Genomic DNA, 18,401 nt, shown 5'->3' with positions numbered 1-18,401 from the left:
TGTAACTACTATGAATTCCCATTGTAGGCAAGTCAGTTGCAGTCATTCTGTTACTGATTTTGGGTTATTCTGTTACTGATCTGGTAGCAGAATGATGCATTTTAATCACTTAATAAATCATAAACCAAATTGCTATCAGTAAAAACACTATAGCTAATTGGTCGGTCTACCTTTACTTGTTACTTCCGTGAATTTTCATTATCCTCCATCCTCATGACGGAGAGAAATGAGAAAATATCATAAATATATGTGGGTTTTTGGTCACAGAAGACAAATCATTTCTGCAAAACTAACAATAAATGTTGATTTTAGTTGACAGGGCTCTTTACTTCAGCATTATTGTGTTTTGATGTATTTCTAATACCTTTTAAGACTTTTGCTGCTAGGTGTTTTCTAAGACCCATTTTCCAACTGTTTGACCAGAAATCAATGCCTTTGCTTTTTTACATTTTGTGAGAAAACTTTAGATTTTTTTTATATGCCTTAATTTCTCAAATATATAGACTCTTATCATTCATTTGACACCAACTTTTATGTGCTCCTCTGAACTTCATATGTTAGTGCTCATGCAGGTTTTTACATGGAAATGCCTACTGCACAACACAAGGCATAGTGGTGCAGAGGATGGGAAGCTGCAATGAGCGGTATTTAGGAACTGTTATCAACACCAATCACCTCAGTTACATTAACACAAAGTGGTTTTAGCAATCATATCCTCCCACTATTCCAAACACACAGCATGAGATTCCGTGTGGTGTTGCCCAGCAGTAACCCCTTTGTTCCATAGAAATAGAACAAGTAAATACATAGAGCATTATGTATCTACATTATCGTCTCTGTGCTCTGTCCCATGTCCCAGATCAGCAAGGCCACAACGCTACATAAGACAGTCGAGTACATCAGTAAGATGCAACAGGAGAGAGCTCAGCTACATGAGGAGGCTCAGAGACTCAGGGACGAAATTCTGCTTCTCAACTCTGCCATCAAGTAAGACCACCATCTTGAAACACATCAAACATAATCTGTGTGTGTGTGCGCGTGTGTGTGTATGTGATCATACCACTTCTCTCCCGATGCAGTGTATGCCAGCAGCAGCTGCCTGCCACTGGTGTGCCCATTACCCGTCAACGCTTCGACCACATGAGGGAGAAGTTCAGAGAGTACGTCCGGGCACAGACACTACAGAACTGGAAGTTTTGGATCGTATCTTTAAACTCAGTGATCGCACAATTAGGAGAAGCATAGATTCAGTGTTAGATCCAGACCTGGGTTGAAATAGTATTTGTTTTCTTTCAAATAATGTACTTTTTCTGGAGTGCCAGATGGTCTTTTTTTAATAGATGACTCCATTGTTTACATTGCACCAGACAAGATCAGTCAACCGCGCCTACAGTATTTGGAAAAAGCTAAACAAATGGTCTGGTTTGACTAGTAGCCCACATATGAACAGCCAATCAGAAGTATGGATATGTAAATGTTGTGTCATATATTGTAAATAGTGTCATGTGTGTCATAATAATACATGAATCAGGTGCTTTCCTAAACACGAGCTCAGTTCAGCATTATCATAGAGCCCTTGTTTGAGTCCTATAACGGGATGGTGTCCACAGCCAGTGTTGAGGATCTTTGTCGCACCACTCTGTCCTGGCTGGACCAGCACTGCTCTCTGCCTGCCCTCAGACCCAGTGAGTTCAACATCACCAGCTTCAATGACTATCAGTTTGTCATCTAGTCTGTCTGTCTGTTGGCCATCTAGTTTTTGTCTATATGTCTGTGTGTTTATCTGTCTTCTGTCTTCTGTCAGTTAGTCATCAAGTGTTACTCTGTGTGTCTGTCTCATTTTTCTCTTTCTCTCGCTCTTCATCTCCCTCTTACCTGATCCTCTCCTCAGTGGTCCTTAGTTCACTCCGTCTCCTGAGCACCTCCACGTCCATCCTGACAGACCCCAGCCTGGTGCCAGAGCAGGCCACCCAGGCGGTCACCCAGGGCCTCCCCCACCCTCACCTCCCTGGCCAACCCCAGAACCACTGAGAGACCGTAGCCTGCTCCCCAAGCAAGCCACCCAAGTTGTCACCCAGGGCCTCCCCCACCCTATCCATCCCCAGGACCACTCCCCCTCCACGTGGCCCATTAACAGGGAAAACACACAGCCTATGTGACCCTATGGAACATTATAATACCCTGTAACACAAAAGCCCAGTGACCTTATTAAACATTTTGAATACTGTAGGTGGAAAACCAAACGGTGCCAAAGGATCACAGAGCTGAACCCACTTTCATGCTCACATACAGTAGGTATGGTACGGTTTAGTGCCCAAAATGACTATATGATTCTTGGAGGGACCAGAACATTTCTATCCTTTACAAAAGGGATCATGTATATAAGGAGGACTGGAGGTTCAGCATGGAGGGACTTGATACTTAATCCCAGACCAACACCCACCACCTCACCATTTCCTGATGAACCAATGTACTCGAATGAGCACAAAACATTCCAAAGCTATAATCTTAGTTATATTCTTAGCTATAACCTTTCTATAAGGTTACTTCAGATAATGCACTTTTATGGGTGATTTTATAGCGCTGAAATAATTTTGAAGTGACCATTTTTGTGTTCTGTTGTCCCAATAAAATTCAAATGAGGGATTGAACGGGGGTGCTATTCAAATCCACATAGGCTACTATATCTGTGAATGAATTCTGTAACTATAATTATATCCTGTAGTTATATCATTTTGAAATGACATATGGTAACACAGCTGCCAAAGGTATTTAACTATTCTGTGCTAATTGTCTATCTCGGGTTATGATTGTATTGTATATTGGAAGTATGGTCATACCCAACAACACACTATCCCCTGCTTAATAAAACTCTGTCTTGAAGGCAAATAGATGAGCCATATGTTTCCTACAGGCACGCTAATATTTTGATATTAATCTGATTATGGCAATACTCCGAGTTTGGCATTAGTCATTTTAACGCCTTACTCTGATTATGTTTATTGGAGTAAGGTCATAATCTATGCATAAACCGATTAAAACACCTGGATTTTCAGCTCTTTCAAACATGTAAACCACACAGATCCTATTACATTTCTTTATATAGGATTCAACATGTAATTATATGATGTAAACACATTAATGGGTAAATCTACAGTTGAAACAATAACAAGGCAGACACCCCGCCTCTGTTTTTGGTAAAAAGCTGAGGGATGGGCCTGGAGAAATGTTACCACTCTCAAATTCATAGACAGATCTATGGATGCAAGGACTGACCATCCATGGACTGACCATCCATTTTAAAATTCAAGTTTTAACCATGTTTTGAGGCTATAAAGTATTTGTTTAAATTAACATTGTTTACAAACATTGGAATAATACAAGCTAATATTTTGGGTTATTGTGGGCTATGACAGTTGAATTAAGCTAATGAGGCATTTATAAGTTATTTACTTCAAGAATCAAATGGTATATATTATGAATTTATAAGTCCAAAAATGGATGTAGCAACTACAGATTGCCCCTTCGATCAGAGTACCTGTGGTGTGTTCTGTGCATACCCTACCTGTAGGCCTATGTGATACCTGTATATTTAAAATGTTTGGCCGAAGTAAAGCCGCCTCATCCTCTATGTAGACTACGCACAGACTACACGCAGGCCCCCCCTAGACTGAGTTTAGGAACTCAGTTGAGGTCTCAACTTACTGTTAAGAGTTATAAAAGTATAATACACAAGGTGCAATTTCAAAATTGTATTGTGCATCAGCAGTTTTCCACTTGTTATGTCAGTCACTGATAGTCACTCAATTAGCCCATGTCAGCTAACATTTTTTAGATTGCAGGCTAAGGTAATCTAGCCAGCCATCTAAACTGGTTATTTGGATCTTGGATGCTGATTGGTTGATAGCAGGGAGTTATTCACCACAATACCCGGGTAATGCCGGTTCACAGCTCCATTTAAATTGTGCCAAAGCCCAGCCAGGCCATTCATAAACTTCATCTCCCCTGTGGAAAAAAGCAGCAAGACATTATTTCCCCATGCTTGCATTTGCAACATTGAGGGTTTGTCTAAATCAGGGGTGCTCAACGTTTTGGTATTGGTGGCCCAAAATATAATCTGAGTGGTAGACCTCAGGCAGAAGAAATAGACAATATTTATTTAGAAAAATAAAAGGTTAACAATAGCTTTTTCAAGTCTTTAAACAATTGTTTTTTTGAAAGTAATCATAAAATTACACTTAAAACAATCAAATTGTAGCCATACAACTTGACACCTAACAACACATTCGGATTAACAGTATTAAAGATGTATTACATTTTTATCATTGTAACATAGAAACTGCAACCAAGTTTCTATGTTCATAAGGCTAATAATTTGAATATGTCTAGTGTTTTGGGGGCCCTAATCTAGATCTGGTTGCTTCCCCCCAACCTCGCAGGCAAAACATTTTAGTGGCTCCCCTCAGGGTCGCGGAGAGAAACATGTGAAGCTTTAAAGTTAATGTCCTGCAATTCTACACATTTTGCCATGGTGCGTGGAGAAAATGTTGCCGTTTTAAAGCAGATTTTCTGCAATTCTACACATTTTTCCATGGGCAGAGAGATAATATTTTTAAAACTAATTGAGTGAGAGTGACTTGGGTGCCCAGTCAGTAATTTGGCCATGAATACTACAAGGTTTAGATAGCTGGCTAGACTAACTTACCTAGCAATCTATAAAATGTTAGCTGACATGGACTAATTGATTGACTGTCAGTGACTGACATAACAAGAGGAAACGTTTTAAGCTTTTTTTTACGATAAAAATAAAGACTCCCTGCCTGACAAGGATTGTCCCGACTTTCAAGAGTCTCTGAGCTAATTTCCTGCTATTATATGCATTTTGCCATGAGGCTGAAGGGGGGTAGGATAGGATCACTAGACATCCCCGATTTTGGTGGCCTGTCCCAGGCTGGAGCTGTCCCCAGAAATGTCTCCGATCAGCCCTCAGAAAGAAAAACTATAAAGTTAAATTGAGGTTGATATTTCTATAATCAAAGCTCTATCCAATTGTCACATCCTGACCATAGTAAGATGTGATTTTCTATGGTAGAGTAGGTCAGGGCGTGACAGGGGGTGTTTTGTGTTTTTCTATGTTTTCTATTTCTATGTTCTTAGGTTCTAGTTTTTGTATTTCTATGTTGGCTTGTTTGGGATGATCTCCAATTGGAGGCAGCTGGTCCTCGTTGTCGCTAATTGGAGATCATATTTAAGTAGGGGTTTTTCTTCCTGGGTTTTGTGGGTGATTGTTTGTTCTCCTCAGTGTCATGGTTTGTTGTTTTTTTTTTTGTTGTCATTGTTCAGTTTTTTATGTATTGCATGAGTTTCACAGAGTAAATAAAATGTGGAACTACAACTACGCTGCACTTTGGTCTACTCCTTTGGACAACCGTGACAGAATCACCCACCACAAAAGGACCAAGCAGCGTGCCCAGGGGGAGCAGGGATCCTGGGCTCGGGAGAAGAGAGAATGGAGGACGTCCTGGACCTGGGAGGGAGTTTGGGGAGTTTGGCAGAGTCAGGGTGGAGACCTGAGCCAACTCCCCGTGCTTACCTTGGGGAGCAAGTGACGGGGAAAGCACCGTGTTATGCGGTGATGCGCACTGTCGTCAGGGCGCACTCACAGGCCGGTACGATCTGTGCCCGCGCCTTGCAGTTGTCAAGCTGGGTTGAGCATCCAGCAAAGACAGGTTGTGCCAGCCATAAGCTCCAGACCTCCAGTGCGCCTCCACGGCCCAGTATACCCTGTGCCACCTCTCCGCACTCGCCCTGAGGTGGGTGTCAGCAGCCCGGTGCCACCTGTACCGGTCCCACGCATCAGGCCTCAAGTGCGCCTCCACAGCCCAGTACGTCCTGTGCCTCCTCTCTGCACTCGACCTGAGGTGCGTGTTACCAGTCTGGCGCCACCTATGCCAGTCCCACGCATCAGACCTCCAATGCGCATCCCCGGTCCGGAGCCTCCAGCGACGCTCCCCAGTCCGGAGCCTCCAGCGACGCTCCCCAGTCCGGAGCCTCCAGCGACGCTCCCCAGTCCGGAGCCTCCAGCGACGGCCTGCAGCCCGGAAACTCCTGAGCTGGCCTGCAGCCCAGGGTCTTCAGCGGCGGCCTGCAGCCCAGAACCTCCAGCAATGATCTACAGTCCGGTGGTATTAAAGCAGAAGGATCAGCGGGTGGAGCGGGGGTTACGCCCCGGAGCCGCCTCCTCTGCTGGAGGTTAAGGTTATGTGGACTGCATTTGAGCCGCCATAGACAATTGTCACCCTCCCTTTTGTTTTGTGGTTTCTTTTGTTTTTTTAGGTGCATTCGGAGTGTGCACCTTTGGGGGGGGGGTACTGTCACCTCCTGACCATAGTAAGATGTGATTTTCTATGGTAGAGTAGGTCAGGGCGTAACAGGGGGTGTTTTGTGGTTTTCTATGTTTTCTATTTCTATGTTCTTAGGTTCTAGTTTTTGTATTTCTATGTTGGCTTGTTTGGGATGATCTCCAATTGGAGGCAGCTGGTCCTCGTTGTCTCTAATTGGAGATCATGTTTAAGTAGGGGTTTTTCTTCCTGGGTTTTGTGGGTGATTGTTTGTGGGTAGTGTTTGTTCTCCCCTGCGTCACGTTTTTTTTGTTGTTGTCATTTTTCAGTTTTTTATGTATTGCATGAGTTTCACAGAGTAAATAAAATGTGGAACTACAACCACGCTGCACTTTGGTCTACTCCTTTGGACAACCATGACACCAATCAGATTTGCAGTGGTGTAAAGTACTAGTCGTTTTTTGGGGTATCTGTACTTTACTTTACAATTTATATTTTTGGACAACTTTTACTTCACTACATTCCTAATGAAAATGATTATTATTTTTACTCCATACATTTTCCCTGACATCTAAAAGTACTCATTACATTTTGAATGCTTAGCAGGACAGGAAAATGGTCCAATTCACACACTTATCAACAGAACATCCCTGGTCATCCCTACTGCCTCTGATCTGGTGGACTCACTAAACACATGCTTTGTTTGTAAATTATGTCCAATTGTTGGAGATAGCCCCTGGCTATCCCTAAATAAAATGGTGCTTTCTGGTTTGCTTCACATAAGAAATTTGAAATTATTTTTACTTTTACAGTGGTGGAAAAAGTACCCAATTGTCATACTTGAGTAAAAGTAAAGATACTTTGATAGAAAAAGTGAAAGTCAAGAAAATACTACTTGAGTAAAAGTTTTAAATATAGCCTACTTACAGTGCCATCTGAAAGTATTCAGACCCCTTGACTTTTCCCACATTTTGTTATGTTACAGCCTAAAAACAATTCCTCAGAAGTCTACAAACAATAGGTATGTCCAAACATTTGTATTAGAAATACAAAATAGAAATACCTTATTTACATACAGTACCAGTCAAATGTTTGGACACGCCTACTCATTCAAGGGTTTTCTTTATTTTTACTATTTTCTACATTGTAGAATAATAGTGAAAACATCAAAACTATGAAATAACACATATGGAATGCATTTCAATTTTACAGGTGTGCCTTATTAAAAGTTAATTTGTGGAATTTATGTCCTTAATGTGTTTGAGCCAATCAGTGGTGTTGTGACAAGGTAGTGCTGGTATACAGAAGATAGCCCTACTTGGTAAAAGACCAAGCCCATATTATGGCAAGAACAGCTCAAATAAGCAAAGAGAAACAACAGTCCATCATTACTTTAAGACATGAAGGTCAATCAATGCGGAAAATGTCAAGAACTTCCAAATGCAATCGCAAAAACCATCAAGCGCTATGATGGAACTGGCTCTCATGAGGACCGCCACAGGAAAGGAAGACCCAGAGTTACCTCTGCTGCAGAGGATAAGTTTATTAGAGTTACCAGCCCAAATAAATGTGTGAATCAGGCCTTCAAGGTCGAATTGCTGCAAAGAAATCACTACTAAAGGACACCAATAATAAGAGACTTCCTTGGGCCAAGAAACACGAGCAATGGACATTAGACCGGTGGAAATCTGTCCTTTGGTCTGATGAGTCCAAATGTGAGATTTTTGGTTCCAACCGCCGTGTCTTTGTGAGACGCAGAGTATGTGAACGGATGATCTCTGCATGTGTGGTTCCCAACGTGAAACATGGAGGAGGAGATGTGATGGTGTTAGAGTGCTTTGCTGGTGACACTGTCAGTGATTTATTTATAACTCAAGGCACACTTAACCAGCATGGCTACCACATCATTCTGCAGCGATACGCCATCCCATCTGGTTTGCACTTAGTGGGACTATCTTTTTTTTTCAACAGGACAATGACCCAACACACCTCCCGGCTGTGTAAGGGCTATTTTACCAGGAAGGAGAGTGATGGAGTGCTGCATCAGATGACCTGGCCTCTACAATCACCCAACCTCAACCCAATTGAGATGGTTTGGGATGAGTTGGACCGCAGAGTGAAGGAAAAGCAGCCAACAAGTGCTCATTATACTCCTTCAAGACTATTGGAAAAGCATTCCAGGTGAAGCTGGTTGAGAGAATGCCAAGAATGTGCAAAGCTGTCATCAAGGCAAAGGGTGGCTACTTTGAATAATCTCAAATATAAAATATGTTTTGATTTGTTTGACACTTTTTAGGTTACTATATGATTCCATATGTGTTATTTCATAGTTCTGACGTCTTCACTATTATTCTACAATGTAGAAAATATTAAAAATAAAGAAAAACCCTTTAATGAGTAGGTGTGTCCAAACTTTTGACTTGTACTGTAAGTATTCAGACCCTTTGCTATGAGACTCAAAATTGAGCTCAGGTGCATCCCGTTTCCATTGATCATCAAAGAGCTGTTTCTACAACTTGATTGGAGTCCACCTGTGTTAAATTCAATTGATTGGACATAATTTGAAAGGCACACCCCTGTCTATATAATGTCCCACAGTTGACAGTGCAGGTCAGAGCAAAAACCAAGCCATGAGGTCGAAGGAATTGTCCATAGAGCTCCGAGACAGGATTGTGTCGAGGCACAGATCTGGGGAAGTGTACCAAAAAACTTCTGCAGCATTGAAGGTCCCCAAGAACACAGTGGCCTCCATAATTCTTAAATGGAAGAAGTTTGAAACCACCAAGACTCTCCTAGAACTGGCCGCCCAGCCAAATTGACCAATCGGGGCGAAGGGCCTTGCTCAGGGAGGTGACCAAGAACCCGATGGCCACTCTGACAGAGCTCTAGAGTTTCTCTGTGGAGATGGGAGAAACTTCCAGAATGACAACCATCTTTGCAGCACTCCACCAATCAGGCCTTTATGTAGAGTGGCCAGAAGTAAGCCACTCCTCAGTAAAAGGCACATGACAGCCCGCTTGGAGTTTACCAAACCACCTAAAGACTCTCAGATCATGAGAAACAAGATTCTCTGGTCTGATGAAACCAAGATTGAACTCTTTGGTCTGAATTCCAGGCGTCACATCTGGAGGAAACCTGGCACCATCCCTACGGTGAAGCATAGTGGTGGCAGCATCATTCTGTGGGGATGTTTTTCAGCAGCACGGACTTGGAGACTAGTCAGGATCGAGGGAAAGATGAATGGAGCAAAATACAGAGAGATCCCTGATGAAAACCTGCTCCACAGCGCTCAGGACCTCAGCCTGGGCGAAGGTTCACCGTCCAACAGGACAACAACCCTAAGCACACAGCCAAGGCAATGCAGGAGTGGCTTCGGGACAAGTCTCTGAAGGTCCTTGAGTGGCCCAGCCAAAGCCCGGACTTGAACCCCATCGCACATCTCTAGAGACCTGAAAATAGCTGTGCAGCAACGCTCCCCATCCAACCTGACAGAGCTTGAGAGGATCTGCAGAGAAGAATGGGAGAAACTCCCTAAATACATTTGAGCCTAGCTTGTAGCGTCATACCGAATAAGATTCGACGCTGTAATCGCTGCCAAAGGTGCTTTAACAAAGTACTGATTAAAGGGTCTGAATGCTTATGTTAATGTGATATTTCACTTGTTTTTTTTATTATAAATTAGCAAAAAAAAAAATTATAACCTGTTTTTGCTTTGTCATTATGGGGTATTGTGTGTAGATTGATGAGGGGAAAAAACTATTTAATCAATTTTAGAATAAGGCTGTAACGTAACAAAATGTGGGAAAAGTCAAGCGGACTGAATACTTTCCGAAGGCACTGTAAGTATGCTATCAATAGTAAATGTAATTGCTAAAATATACTTAAGTATCAAAAGTAAAAGTATATATAATTTCAAATTCCTTATGTTAAGCAAACCAGAAAGCACCATTTATTTATTTTATTTAGGGATAGCCAGGGGCTATCTCCAACAATTGGACATAATTTACAAACAAAGCATGTGTGTTTCGTGAGTTCGTCAGATCAGAGGCAGTAGGGATGACCAGGGATGTTCTCTTGATAAATTTGTGAATTTGACCATTTTCCTGTCCTGCTAAGCATTAAACATGTAATAAGTACTTTTGGGTGTCAGGGAAAATGTATGGAGTAAAAAGTACATAATTTTCTTCAGGAATGTAGGGAAGTAAAAGTTGTAAAAAATATATAAATAGTTTAGTAAAGTACAGATACCCACCAAAAATACTTAAGTAGTATTCTAAAGTATTTTTACTTAAGTACCTTATACCACTGCAGATATTCATATCATGTGAACATGGCGTAAAGCATGTGTAGAATTGGATGAAATTAGTTTTAAAACCTTTTGCCCACAAGGTGGGGCTGCCCGCGACCAAATATTGCTTGATATTAATCTACAAGGAAGTGATTTCGGAATCAATTGGACTTTCCCCAAAAAATCCAAGATTCACAATAACGGTATTAAATTTGTGCATGTGAACGTAGTCCTTATGATATTATTTTGTACTCTCCACAATCAACCAGGATGTGCTTGTGGTCCAAAAAGTCGCGCTAGATGGCGCTATCCGATCGTACACGTCCACTAAATATTACACGTCCACTAAATATTTTGTTGGCTATTTTTCTCAGACGTCATCCTGCGTTGTTCAGAGAGGCAATGTTCCCTCCCATCCGGTAGAGGTTACTGTGCAATATTTTGGGCGTGGAGCGCTGTGTTTTTTACAATACTGCTTTGCCGCTTCTTAGTGCTGTCCACTTCAGCACCAGGCAGGATAACAGTCGGCTCGAACTTTGGAATCCAGGACCACGAACAAAAACCTTCACAAGAGGACGGCACCGCTAAGCGTCACACGGTGTCCGAAATACATAAGCCCATCACCGCAGTCAGCCGTCCTACAACTCCGCTATTCACGAGAGAGAGAAGAACAAGGTAAGAAACATCACGTAAAACCGTGCTTATATTCGTAGAAAGGATGAAGTTGGCAAGCTCGCGACAGCAGGCTGTTCGCGCATCGGTGAAGAATGAACGGTAGCTCGAGCCCCGTTAGCATACGCAGGCTGGATTAAATAAACAGATTAACTTCGCCGTTTTTATTTGACAATGACTTCTGTGTTTGCATCAGATAAACACGACAATCTATTTTGCTATGGTGCCGGCTAACTTCTGCGTTCGAGAACTGTCCATGTACAAAAGAAAGACCGTTATTTTTGTTAATCACACTGATCCGTGCTCTGCAGATGTCCCTGATTTTTTATTTTTATTTCCGGAGCTAAGATGTTGCCTGCTACGTCTTTAATTTGCAGGTTCATGAGTAGAGATGTTTACTGTTGACCGTTCAGTGAATTGTCTGTTGTTGTTCATAATCATTTTTGTCCCGAATATGAGCCACATTGATATGAGCGGGTGATGACAAAGTTCATTGGGTATGCTTGGAGGAGATGTGTTTATAATTGCAAACTGTTATTCATCTTACTTGATAGTGAATTCAATGGAGTATGTTTCATCCTATGCTTGACTCCCTCCCCCAAACCCTTAGTTATACATAATCTTCAATGTTGCATTTCTCACTATCACAGTCAGAGTCCCGATTGTGATCAATGTCCTTGATTGCTCCCCAATAAATAATAATGGTACAGTATACAGTACATACTGAAATTGACCTGCATCCATGGACACAGGAATCCACTTCAGTTCAATAGGCTAAACTCAAACTCAATGGGTAAATGTCTGCAAGCGTTTTGCTTCACCCGCTAAATATGTGTACGTGACCAATAAAAATGGGATTTGATTAGAAATTTCCCCATGGTTCCTGATGCAGTTTGTACTTGTTTAGCAGTGGGTCTGTCTGGCTTAGTTCTGCGTGGAGGTAGACACATTTACAATAACTAAATGTACACATCATGACAGCATTGAAAGACAAGGAGAGAGTTGGTGTCATCCTCACCAATATCAAACAACTGTTCCTTGCTGTCATACGGTGTTGTTTTTCTTGCCATACTCTGTATTGGTTGTCAAATACGGTGTAGCAGTCGTTTGTCACATGGCGTTGCTTTTGCAGTTGTCGTCTTGCTGATAGGTCTCATCCAATGTTACTGTTAGTGTGTTTGTGTGGGTTTGTTTAGCCCTCACCTCGGCAACCCTGAGGCGGTCAGCTAGTCAGCCACCTAGTCCAGTCTAGCCCAATAGGCTGATAAAAAGGATTAGATTAGATTGTATTAAGATGAAGCTAGCTGCTGGCTGCTTGTTGTTCACACGCGAGGTGACAAAGAAAGGGAAGTTGTAGTCTGGCCAATAAGAGATCCCTAGTCACCTAGTTGGACTAGCCGTTGAAGCCGGTCACCGAACAGCTACTCTCAGAAATCTCTCCTGTACTCTATATCGCTCTCTTTCTCCTGCTCTCTTTCTTTGTCTCTTTTTATCTACATTTACCGTCTGTCTGCTGTTCTATTAACTTGGTTATTTGACGAGCAGTGACATTTCCCCCTGTGTGCTACCCCTCTCTCTCTCTGTGAGTCTAGCTACTCCTGCAGTTCTCTTTCTTCACATCCAGGCTCTGTCAGTCACTGCCTCCCTCCCTCCCTCCCCAGTGCTTCATCCCCCAGCAGACACACGCTACTCCTCCTCCTCCTCCTCCTCCTGTCCTACTTCCCTCATCCCTCTTTCTTATGAAGGACACCCAGCACAGCTGGAAGGGGGAGGAAGGGAGGGGGAGATGAAGGTTGTAGCAGGGAGAGGGTGCTGTGTCAGTTATGGGGTGCGGGGAGGACAAGAATGGAGGTGGAGGGGGGAGAGGGACCCAGGGAAGGGGGGGGTGTGTGTATCCTCAAACTACAAAACGAGGCTTCTTCGACAAAGACGTTTTCCAAGCAGCGAATGATCACGGCCTGCACATGTCGCCCCCATATCCATATTTAAATCCGAACTGTAAATGTTAGAGCACAGCGGGTGGCGGATAACTCTTCCTTATTTAAAGACAGCGATTCCTTCCAAATGATGCTCTTATCTCTGAGCAGCATGGAGAACGCAGCCAGAAACTGTTCTCCTTCAACCCCCTTGAACCACCAGGCAGCATTGGGCTGGTGTGGGTGTGCGTGTTTGTGCGTGTTTGTGCGTGTTTGTGTGAGTGGGCATGTGTGTGTGCGGGCGTATGCGTGTGTGTGTGGAGAACGGAGAGGACAGGAGGGGTGAGAGACAGTGTGAGGCACTAATGGTAATAAGTCATATACATTTTGCTGGTTGTATGTAAAGTCCCTGACAGTTCAATAGACCTGAACTTGGTCAAAGATGTATGACGAGGGCAGTAATGTGTGACTAGCACATGTTGTTTGATCCAGGAAGTCACCTTCAGATCTGTACTATCAAAGGAGGCTTTCTATTTGGGTTATAATGAGGCAAAGGATTGCAAACTGTATTGTATAGCCTCTTCAGTAGACAAACTACAGAGTGTAATATGAATTATCACATAAAGACAAGCCCCTAGTCTTTCCTGTCAGCCTGCCCCATATACGCCCAGGGACTCGACATACAGTTCTGGTGGCCAAAATAGCACACCTCTGTTTCCATGTTATAACACATACATATTTTCATCTTATCCCCCTCCATGCAATCACGCACACACTTCATTCTTTGTCTTCATCTGTCTCTTAATGTCATTCTGCGTGTTTGTGTATGTGAGTGAGATCTGGCAGCTGGCAGGCCTGTGTGTGTGTGTGTGTGTGTGTGTGTGTGTGTGTGTGTGTGTGTGTGTGTGTGTGTGCGTGCGTGCGTGCGTGCGTGCGTGCGTGCGTGCGTGTGTGTTTGCGTGTGTGTGAGAGTGAGAAACAGAGATCTGGCACACGTGTATGTGCATGTGTGTGTGCTTGTTTGCGTGCTCATCTGCCTGTCTGCACTACTGGAGACCTAGTCATGGTCCCAATGTCGTGTTCCTCACAGATGGGAGAACGTATGCTTCCTCTTCCTTTTAGAGTCCCTCTGCATGTACAGTAGTTCCCATGTATCCCTCTACAGCAGATGCTACTGGAGAAGGCTTGCATTACCACACCAGATGACTCGTCTACAAAACTAGACCTCGGCTCTTTATATTACTCACATCTGATAGAGGCTTTAAAGGGGCAATCTGCAGTTGCTATATCAAATGTATAATATGTACCCATTGATTCTTTAACTTTTGAAATGCCTCATGAGCTTAGTTCAACTGCTGTACCCCATCAGAACCCAAAAATAAGCTTTTTTTACGCTAATGTTTGTAAACAAAGTAATTGTTAACAAACACTGTATAGCCTCAAAACATGGTTAAAACTCTAACGTTGATATCATGGAAGGTCAGTTCTTGCATCCATAGCTCTGTCTATGAATTTGATGAGTGGTTACGTTTCTCCGGCCCCATCCCTCAGCTTTTTACAGCAACGCTTTGTTATCGTTTAAACTGCGGATTGCCCCTTTAAGATAAGCTACCATTCTGGCGTGCTGTTTACTTTATTTACTTAGATAGCTTGTGTGTGTGTCCGTGTGTGCTGGTGTATGTTGGCTACCTGAGGTATGTGAGTGAGGTCAGCATAAAAGCGTTTGATCTAGATATTCCTTTACATCCAGAAGAATGCTATTTTTCATATGATCAGAGACAGTCAAGGCTTAGATTCTCTCATCAAGCAGCAAAAAACATTACATACAATTTAGATCAAGGACCCAAATGGAATCATTTAATAATTAAACCAGCCAGATACATTTTTTAAACTGAGTCTTCTACGAATATATTGTTTATCTGCAGGCTGGTAGTTGTTAAATCAAGACTGATTTATTCTATTTTTTTTCCCCCCTTAGATTTGTTATTACTCAATTAAATATTGGTGTTGTTATTCATCATTTGGATGAATAATAAAAAATCATACTCCTCTACAGGGCTAACAGGCTTCTCTGCAGTATAGTAGAGCTACGTCCCAAATGGCACCCTCTTCCCTGCATAATGGGCCCTATTCCCTATGGGCCCTGGTCAAAAGTAGTGCAATGCACTAGTCTATAATAGGGTGCCGTTTGGGACGCTCCCTAGATATTAGAGCAGGGAAGGCTAGTGTTTTTGATGAGAGGATCAGATGAAACTGCATTATTGAAGCGAACACACAGTCATGACAAAAACTGGAGGATGAAAATGCTGAGCTTTTCACACGCACGCACGCACGCATGCACAAACACACACATACACAAACAGGCACACAGGCACACGCACACAGGCACACGCACGCATGCACAAACACACACATACACAAACAGGCACACAGGCACACGCACACAGGCACACGCACGCATGCACAAACACACACACACAGACACAAACAGGCACACAGGCACATGCACGCATGCACAAACACAAACGCACACACACAGGCACTCTTAGAGGGTTGGCTCTGTTTGAAGCTGTCACTGAGTTACTACTCTGCAGCGAGAGGAAAGGGCACACTGCGCCTTTGGACAGCTCTGGGTGCTGTGTGTGTGTGTGTGTGTGTCCTCTTGGGATCCCCTCTCTCTCTTTTCTTTCCCACTGACTTCAGAGCTGCTTTGAAGTTTCCTCCACAGTAACGGGGTGAAGGGAAGAGAGAAAGATGAAGGGAGGGAGATATGGATAGGAAAAGAGGACAGGAAAGGAGTAGAGAGAAAGAAAGAGAGTGACAGAAAGAGAGGAGCTGCTTTATTTCTTGCCCCTAGTCTCTTCCCTAAGTCCCTTCTCCTTCAGTGGAGTAGTAGGAGAAGAGGACAAGAGAGGAGAGTAGAGAGGAGAGAAGAGATGAGTAGAGAGGGCAAGAGAGGAGACGAGTAGAGAGGAGAGAAGAGATGAGTAGAGAGGACAGGAGAGGAGAGGAGACAAGTAGAGAGGAGAGGAGAGATGAGTAGAGAGGAGAGGAGAGATGAGTAGAGAGGAGAGGAGACGAGTAGAGAGGAGAGAAGAGATGAGTAGTGAGGACAGGAGAGGAGATGAGTAGAGAGGACAAGAGAGGAGACGAGTAGAGATGAGTAGAGAGGATAGGAGAGGAGACGAGGAGAGAAGAGATGAGTAAAGAGGACAAGAGAGGAGAGGAGACGAGTAGAGATGAGTAGAGAGGACAAGAGAGGAGACGAGTAGAGAGGAGAGGAGACGAGGAGAGAAGAGATGAGTAGAGAGGACAAGAGAGGAGAGAAGACGAGTAGAGAGGAGAGAGGGCAAGAGAGGTGAGATGAGGAGAGGAGATGAGGAGAGAAGAGATGAGTAGAGAGGACAAGAGAGGAGAGGAGACGAGTATAGAGGAGAGATGAGTAGAGAGGAGAGAAGAGACAAGTAGAGAGGAGAGGAGATGAGTAGAGAGGACAAGAGAGGAGAGGAGATGTAGAGAGGACAAGAGAGGAGAAGAGAGAAGAGACGAGTAGAGAGGAGAGAAGAGATTAGTAGAGAGGATAGGAGACGAGTAGAGGAGAGAAGACTGAGGGGAAAGAGAGTGTTTGACTTTGGAGCGTGGTGGAGCACAGTGCACCTCCCCTCAGTGAGCCTCTGAATAATAGAGGAGAGGAGTGTCTGGTTCCAGAGCTCACAAAGCAGGATCAGATGATGGCTTTCCTCTCCTGGCTTGGGTTACAGGGAAGGGGGGAGGTACAGGATATGAACAGCTGCCGCTCAACTGAACTGTTGAACAACTGATCATTTGTTGTGTTGTATTGAACCACACACACATATACACACACACACATACCCTGACCTATTCACACACTGAGTACCTGGAGAACCTATGAGACATCACACTCTCATCATCTCCTTGAAGGAGCCATCTACCTGAGAGAGAAAGAGAGGGAAAAAGAGTGAGAGGAGAAGTCAAGCTTTTATTTATTGTTATGACAAAACTCACACTGAGAAAGCAGCTCAGTCACACAGTGATAATGCTATAATTTTCTATAATTCGGTGCTGAAGGTATCAGTGTCTTATCCTACGCAGACATAACAGCCGTCATGTGGGGTTGTACTGCCTACTATCAGCTCCTCTACTGACTCTTTACACTCATACCTGTAAACAGGTTGGAAAAGGCAGGTTTTGGCACTGATAAACGCCTGAATTGGAACGCAGTGGCTGTACAGTAACATGCTACACATGACGTCAGGGCTCTGGCTCTGCGTTTCACAGCTGTGTAGGGGTTTGGACTGACAGACGCTCTGAACTTGAGCACCTTGTGCGACAAGAAGTTCCCCCATCCCTCCTGCTAATTGGGCAACTTTTGCAAGTGTTTTGTTGTCCGAGTGAGGGAAGTGCTGTAAAATACGATGACTCGGATGTACTTTGAAAGATGAAACATTGAGGATTATAATAAATAACGCGTTGATGTCATAAAAGCAATCCAAACACTTGTGAGTCTCAAACATTTACGAACACTTTGTGCGATGAACAGTGACAAGATGACTTTGGCATCATACCCCGGGTTTGTTCTGAACTGAATGAACTTATGTTTGTCTATTGCGAAGAAAGTTTGACACGGCACACGCACCTGAATGCACTCAGGCATGACTCCTTTCTATGCACACTGAAATTGCCTTGTCAAAGCCTAACACTGTAATATCGTATTTTATAACTTGGCTAGTTATGTTGTCGATAGCTCAGGCTTTCAAATGATGCCCAACTGCCCCAGATTGTGATCTATAATGGACCGTTTTTTGGATAGCGTAAAACAACAACAGTAATTGTGTGAGGGCAGGGATGCAGGCTTGTGTTTCAAACAGAACAACTTACAAGCGTGCTTGTTCTAGTTCCTCAATGACACAGCTTAGGAGAGCTCAAAAAAAGTACCTTATATTTGAAGACTCTTCTTTGAGTCATAAAAAGTGCGTTGGTATTACGTGCACACTTTGGAGAGGTGTGTGGTCACTCGGAGACTCCAGTGAGTCTCCTCACGCAAACCTTTGTCCATTTTTTTGGTCTTATGTTGCACCAACACCACATTTTACAGGAATATGTTTATCATGTTACTGAATGTATCCAGAGTATTTTAAGATTTCGTTATCAACAAATGCACCA

General features: G+C 43.3%; 2 protein-coding genes across 3 annotated transcripts in view; both read left to right on the top strand.

The window, feature by feature from the left end:
- The window catches only part of LOC115148441 (carbohydrate-responsive element-binding protein), a 41,723-nt gene extending 38,834 nt beyond the window's left edge, over window positions 1-2,889 (top strand). The window contains exons 14-17 of the mRNA XM_029690331.1: window positions 860-987; window positions 1,080-1,203; window positions 1,556-1,685; window positions 1,892-2,889. Coding sequence (XP_029546191.1) covers window positions 860-987; window positions 1,080-1,203; window positions 1,556-1,685; window positions 1,892-2,031 — 522 coding nt within the window. The 3' untranslated portion in view covers window positions 2,032-2,889. The remainder of the gene's footprint in view (window positions 1-859; window positions 988-1,079; window positions 1,204-1,555; window positions 1,686-1,891) is intronic.
- An 8,088-nt stretch (window positions 2,890-10,977) lies between these two features.
- The window catches only part of LOC115148439 (serine/arginine repetitive matrix protein 3), a 157,585-nt gene continuing 150,161 nt past the window's right edge, over window positions 10,978-18,401 (top strand). Inside the window, exon 1 of one of the 2 annotated variants that reach the window (XM_029690330.1) lies at window positions 10,978-11,304. The gene's annotated coding sequence lies outside the window, so the exon portion shown is untranslated. The remainder of the gene's footprint in view (window positions 11,305-18,401) is intronic. The other variant, XM_029690329.1, reaches the window with a different exon arrangement.

Source organism: Salmo trutta, chromosome 15 (assembly GCF_901001165.1).
Source record: "Salmo trutta chromosome 15, fSalTru1.1, whole genome shotgun sequence".
In the NCBI taxonomy this organism is placed as follows: domain Eukaryota; kingdom Metazoa; phylum Chordata; class Actinopteri; order Salmoniformes; family Salmonidae; genus Salmo; species Salmo trutta.
Note: the sequence above shows the minus strand (reverse complement) of the source record. Positions and strands in the feature narration are given on the sequence as shown.